Source organism: Aegilops tauschii, chromosome 5 (genome assembly GCF_002575655.3).
Source record: "Aegilops tauschii subsp. strangulata cultivar AL8/78 chromosome 5, Aet v6.0, whole genome shotgun sequence".
NCBI lineage: Eukaryota > Viridiplantae > Streptophyta > Magnoliopsida > Poales > Poaceae > Aegilops > Aegilops tauschii.
In genome coordinates this window covers 557,249,645-557,256,651 of record NC_053039.3, presented here as the reverse complement: position 1 = coordinate 557,256,651, position 7,007 = coordinate 557,249,645, and the positions used below count along the sequence as shown (strand labels likewise).

Below are 7,007 nucleotides of genomic sequence, written 5' to 3'. Positions count from 1 at the left end.
GTAAATAGTCACGTTATGTTGTTTTCGTGTTCCAAATGATTCCGTTGAACCGTTCGCAACGGCAGGCACATCCGTGCAGCGCGAAGAGGCATGGTTATGATTTACCAAGAGTCACATTCGTGCGTTTATCGCGGAAACCCAACGGTTCGACGACCGTCTCTTCATACCTCGGGAGTGAACGCTGCTCTGGAAACCTAATGGTCCGACGAGCATCTCCTCCAGCAACGCTGCTCTGGCTCATCGTCCGAGGCCAGGCTCCAGCTATTTAAGGCGGACAGACGGAGTCTCGAAACCCTAGCCACATTCTACTCCTCCCTTCGTCCGCCGCCAGGCCTTCTATTCCTCTTGCTCATCACTATTCACTGACCATCTCCGCCATGGCTGGGCAGAAGGAGACTACTCCGGACGGTCGTGCCCTGTACCGGAGGAGATCCCGGCTCGTGAGGGTTCCTCGTCTGTAAGTTCACCCTGTTTCTGCTTCTCCTTCATTCGTTTTTTCTTTCTTTCGGCTGTTTTGATTTAGTTTGTGAAACATGAATTATTGTGGTCAGCTGACTCCTAATTTGATGCGGGTGTGTCTTGCTGATACTGATTTACAGTCAGTTGGAGGTAGGGTTAGTCTGCGTCATGGTCTTGAACAGAAGTCCCCTGCTGTAGAATTGGGGAGCAGCTGTGGCTCGAAAGAGAAGGGAATGGTGAGCGGGGCGGCGACGGCAAGTGCTGTGAGGTCCTTGTTAGTTACTCTCAATAACCTGGTCGATGAGATGAATACTTTGGTTTCAATTCCAAAGGCTGACAAAACGTACGAGCATCTGCTGGAGATCACCTACGTGTGGAAGAAGCTTTGCGAGGAAACAAAGGAAGATTTGGAGAAGGCGAATGCCAGGATCGTAGAAATTACGGCTGAGACGAGAAATCTCCTTGAAGAGCACATCCGGTCGTTGCAGGAATCGGCCGCAGCTGTGAAGCGACATGACGAGAATATGAAGGCGCTGAAGAAGGAGATTGATGAACTGCGCCGGGAGCAAAGCAACAAGGTCGGTGGGGACTAGGTATACAGCAGTGTCCCTGGCTGTTGAGCGCGTCTGGTGTTGTTAAGTAGTGGAGTGGAGTTTCTTACCTTGTCTTGTGAAATTTCGCCGTCAGCTACCTTGCTAACAAAATGTATTTTGGTTTCGAGTATCATTGTAATTAGGCGCCATTACTTATGATGCACAGGACGTGAAGTCTCTGCATCCACGGTTGTGAACCTAGTATTGTAATGACTTGTGTACTGATGAAGGCGTGTACATTCGTGGCTTTTCTGTGTTTCCGTGTTACGGGTCACAGACACGGGCTTGCATCCCATAGATTCATGTTGTGGTTTTATATAGAGTCATGTTCGCCTGTATTTGTGTTCAAAATGTTTCCGTTGACTCGTTGAGAAAAATAGGCACGTACGCAGGTGAATCCCATGGGGGAATGGTTTTGTCTTTCACATAGTCACGTTCGTACGTTTATCATGGAAAGAAAGCAGAATGGGTTTAGATGTTAACGCTAGTTGTTTACTTTGTGAGATTCGAGAGTCGAGTTGTTTAAAAGCGCAAGTTCCTTGTTTGTAAAAGCCACGGTTCTGTACTGAGTTACGTCGCGCTTCTTTTATTAGAAGCACGGACGTGAAGTGAATATAGCCGCGGACGATGACTTGTGCACTGACGATGGCGTGGACGTTCGTGGCAGTGTTAAGGGTCACAGGCATGGGCGTGAAGCGCTAAAAGGCATGCTACCATATAATATAGAGTCACTTTCCCGTGTGTTTGAGTTCCGAATGATTCCAACGACTTGATCAGACGGAGAGGCAAGGGCATTCAGCGCACAAAGGCACCGTCAGGTTCTTTCTTTAATTGGGGAGACACACTGGAATTGGTTCAGATGTGAAAACCCACTGTTTACTCTGTGAGGCACGGAATGGCCTATTTGAGAGACGCTGGTGTGGTATATTCTTCGCACGGTCATGGGTCCCAGGAAGGCACGACGTTTTATTGTGTAGAGTGACGTTAGTTTGTCTTGGTGTTCCAGATGGCGTGGTTTTATGTAGAGTCACGTTCGCCTGTATTTGTGTTCGAAACGATTCCGTTGACTAGTTCAGTAGAAGAGGCACGGACATGAATGCCATCAGGGCATGGTTGGGTCTGTCGGAGAGTCACGTTTCGTAAGTTTATTGTTGAAACAAAGCGGAATGGGTTTAGGTGTTAACAATAAATGTTTACTTTGCGATTGGCCGGTTCGAGAGTCGAGGTGTTTAAAAGTGTAATTTCCTTGTTTTTAAAAGCCACGGCTCTGTGCTAAGTTGCGTGGCGCTTCTTTTATTAGAAGCACGGGCGTGAAGTGACTACAGCTACGGTTCTGTACCAGGTAGCGACATGACTTGTGCACTGAGGATGGCGTGGACGTTCGTGGCAGTGTTAAGGGTCACATGCATGGGCGTGAAGCGCTAAAAGGCATGCTGCCCTATAATATAGAGTCACGCTCCCGTGTGTTTGTGTTCTGAATGATTCCGTCGACTCGGTCAGACGGAGAGGCACCGCCGTTCAGCGCACAAAGGTTCTTTAATTGGGGAGACCCAGCGGAATTGGTTCAGATGTGAATACCCACTGTTTACTCTGTGAAGCATGGAATGGCCTATTCGAGAGACGCTGGTGTGGTATATTCTTCGCATGGTTATGGGTCCCAGGAAGGCACGGCGTCGCATTGTGTAGAGTGACGTTAGTTTGTCTTGGTGTTCCAAATGATTCTGTTGAATCGTTCGCACTGAGAGGCACAACTATGAAGTCAGTAGAGGCACGGTTATGCGTTACACAGAGTCACATTCGTGTGTTGATTGCAGAAACCCCACTGTTCGACGGGCGTCTCCTCGTATTCGTGTGAACGCCGCTCTGAAAGCCCAAGGGTCCGACGTGCGTTTCCTCCGGTGATGCCGCTCTGGAGGAGGTGGAGGTATTTAATAGAGTGAACGCCACGTGTCGGCGCTGCGGAATCCAAAAGGACCGACGGCCATCTCATCCGTCGGTGAAGTGAATGCCGCATGTCACCGTTCCGGCTCATCGCCCGAGGTCAAGAAGCATTTATTTAAGCCGAGCGGCGTCCGCCACCACTAGACATCATCCTGCTTCTCCCTCTTTCGCCGGCAATCTTAGGAAATCACCCATCTTCCTCTTTTCGTTTGTGACGTTCCCCGCCATGGTTCGGCACAAGATAACTACTTATGCGATGCTTACTCCCGAGCGCCGCTTTCAGTTGCAGGAGGACATCCGTTCGAGGCGCGCCGCTTGGGTCGCAGCGGGCATGTCTCCAGACTCGCCGGGGCCGGAGGAGATTGGGCAGGTGGAGGAAGTGGAGGGCGATGCGTTGGAGCTCATGCAGGGAGTTGATCCAGTGGGGGGAGATGTGATGGAGGAAGAGGAGGGGGGGTGATCCAGTGGGGGGAGATGTGATGGAGGAAGAAGAGGGGGTTGACAAGGATGAGGAGGACGACGAGGAAGGCGTGGACGAGGATGACGAGGACGACGAGGAAGGCATGGAGGAGGATGAGGAGGACGACGAGGAAGGTGTGGACGAGGATGACGAGGACGACGAGGAAGGCGTGGACGAGGATGACGAGGACGATGAGGAAGGCTTGGACGAGGATGACGTGGACGTCGAGGAAGGCTTGGACAAGGATGACGAGGACGACGGGGAAGGCATGGACGAGGACGACGAGGAGGGAGATGACGAGGACAACAAGGAGGCTGGTGACGAGGAAGACGAGGACGACGAGGAGTGGGGTGACGAGGAAGACGAGGCGGAGTTCTATCTCGGTGAGTCGGCCTTGATGGCGGATTAGACCGCTATCCTGGAGTCCATCCAAGATGAGGCGTATGTGGAGTCCAACCGGCGCTTCCTCCGGGAAGAACAGGCGAAGACCGATGTGCTCTTCGACAAGCTGGATGCGGAGCAGGAGGCGGAGGTCAACGACGTCGATGTCAGAATGGAGATAGTGGACATCTCCGACGACGGGGAGTAGTGTAATTTTGTTGGTAGATGTTTGCTTTTCCATGGTTTTTATGCTTTTCATGTTTTGTGTGTCTGTAAAGGTTGAACAATGTCAAGCAATCGTCGATGTCAGAACGGAGACAGTTTCGTTTCCATGTTAAGCAATCGTGTTTTGTTCTTAAGTAGTAGTACTACCCCGTCCCAAAATAAATGTGTCAACTTTGCAGTACAATTCACATTGTACTGGTTAGTACAGGGTTGAGCGAATTAATTTGTGATGGAAGGTGTATGTTTTATTACAAATTGCAGTTTCAAGTACCATATTTGGGTCGGAAGGCGTATGTTTTGTTACACTGTATTGTTTTATTATAGATTGCAGTTTCAAGTACAAAATAAACGTCTCAACTAGGGCAGATATTTGATTCTAGAGATTTCAGTGTGGTTAGATTTGAATATGGTTTCAACATGGTTAGAATCTAGAGAGGCACTCAACAACATGCACAAAAAAGCCACATATGTGCTTCTGAGAAGCACCGTCTTGCATGGTTTTACCGCAAGATGGGATTCGGCATTTATCCAGGACATTCCGGGTTTTATAAGTGTAGAAAGAATTGTTTTTCACTTATATGTTGTGTGGCAGAGGCACAACAATTACTTTTGTGAGAGGCATGAATGTGCGGACGGAACGGGCACAGTCACGTATGAAATAGGTGCAAGGTGGTGCCTAATGTCTCCTTAATGTATCATCTATACACTTTACTGTTACAAGCACGATCGTCGTTCTTGTCGAGGCACGGAGGTGAAGGAGGAAGCAAATCTTCACAGACCCGATACGTCGGAAGCTGGTCGTAAGGCACGCTCCTGCCTCTGCGTTTTCGATGACGTCACGTTTAGTGCCAGTGGGGTGGACGTAATGCTCGGTTTGCTGATGTTTTTTTGTCAGCAACTTTCTTAACATGTTACGCACGACAGAGGTACGGTTTTACCCGACGTAGAGGCATGCACGTAACTAACCGGAGGCACGGAGACGTGATTCTAAGGGAGGTACGGACGTGAAAAGGATCGTGATGCAAGGACGTGAAGGTGTGCCTCTGCTTTAAAGAAGCTTTCACTGACGCATTTTCATTGCGGGGGGCATGGACTATGAGCTCCATGTGTTTTCGAAGGCATTAGGCCTCATTAATGAACATATCAGAGAGAAGGTGAATCTTTTCGTTGACGTCTAGAATGTTGCGTAAAATGACGTGAAGCCAAGTTACGCACGGTCCCCTTGGTATCAGAGGCACATAGGCACATAAGTGCCTATCGACATGTAAACTGCTAGTAAACTACAAGGTTAACTGCGACACAAGCAAACCTAAATTTATAACAAGCAAACGGCAGTCTTGAGGGAAAGCAAATCTAATGAGAAATTTAGAATGGCATGAGCAATGTTCTAGATACTTTTGTTGGCCGGGACCACCTGCTTCAGTAGTCGTAGTCGCCACAGGACCTAGCGCGCTTCCTGGTCTGCTCCTTGTCGAGTTTTGCCCGGCGAAGCCCTTCCTGGATGGTGGTGAGGCGGCTCCATATCTCGTACACAGCGTAAGCGTCCTTTGCCGCGTACTCGATGTGCCTCATGGACAGGGGCATGCACGCCCAGCGGCTGCGTTCTGCGTTGGTGAGCTCTATGTCGTGGACAAGGATGCCTGAGACGTCCCCAAGGGAGTCCAGAGGCTTGGTAGCTGTAGGCACCCTCCATTCCTTTTGGATGTCGACGAAGTGGGCGATCTCGAGTCCGATGCAGCCGAGCATCTCTATGTCGCCGTCGATGGAGAAGCCAACAAACGTGTACCTGGGGTGCGCGAGGAAGTAGTCGAACTTGGTGCAGTTCTTGTCGGCCGCGCTCAGTTGGAAGAGCAGCACCGGATGATCCTTGCCGACGGAGAGCTGGACGAGGGTGGGTTTCTGATCTTCGCCATGGTCATTGGTGTACTTCACATCAACTCCGACGATCTTGTGGCGCTCGAACTGGAGGTGTCGCTCGTACTGCTCAATGGTGGTCGTCGCCTTGTGCAAGTCGTTGGTGTGGATCATGTGCAACTTTGTGTTGCCGTGGGCCTGCACCTCCATGAATTCCCTGGTGAATCCCATGGCCTGGAGCAGTTGGTCCTCCTGCAACCTGGTTTTTCGTGGGGAACAATGAGTGGGAGCGCAATGGCGATTTCTGTTCTTTGTGTGTGAGAAGGTCGCGGCGGGAGTCTAAATTTAAGGGCGGGGAAGTGGCAAAGGACTGCACGATCTCACTGTCGATGCGGTTGTGCACATCGTGGGTTCTGGATCGTGGTTTTTCTTTATAAAAAATAAAAATAAAATCAGCAGTTATGTTTTTAGCAACCGTCGTATCTCCAGCAAGTCAGGGAGATGATTGTTGTCTTGCATAGTTTGCTGTCAAATGTTAACTTTTACAATTTATCTCGTGAGGCATGCAGGGGCAGTATGTAGAGGCACAAGTCTCTGACCAAGAGAAGCATGCTTGAAGTGGCTGGTTTAACTCTCAGACACACAGGCGTGGTACATTTATTAGGAGTGGCAATTGTTTTCAGTGATACATTCGCTGGTAGGAGCAGTGTTGTGTTTCTTCAGAGGCACTGTTGTGTGTCCGTGTTGCAACTGACGCTACGAGATGGTCACAAAGAACGAGAAGCAACGAGAGGCGTGGTCATGCAGCTGCAAGAAGCACTGATACAATGAGAGGCGAAACAAGAGGCACATATACGATGCTACGTGAGGCACGAAGTTGAAGCTACGTGAGGCACGGAGTTGAAGCTACGTGATTGCACGAACGTCAATTCGTGCTATGGTGCTACGTGAGGCACGGACACGAACAAATAGCCGTGCACTCAACTACATGCGCAAAAAGCCACAGATGTGTTTCTGAGAAGCACCGGCCTCCATGGTTTTACCGCAAGGTGGGATTCGACATTTATCCAGGGCATTCCGAGTTTTACAAGTGT

At 49.9% G+C, this 7,007-nt stretch overlaps 1 protein-coding gene across 1 annotated transcript; it reads right to left on the bottom strand.

Annotated features, from left to right (window-relative positions):
* Positions 1-5,478: 5,478 nt before the first annotated feature.
* LOC141023159 (uncharacterized) lies at positions 5,479-6,144 on the bottom strand. The gene has a single exon (XM_073499493.1). The coding sequence runs from the start codon at positions 6,142-6,144 to the stop codon at positions 5,479-5,481; it is 666 nt and encodes a 221-aa protein (XP_073355594.1).
* Positions 6,145-7,007: the final 863 nt, after the last annotated feature.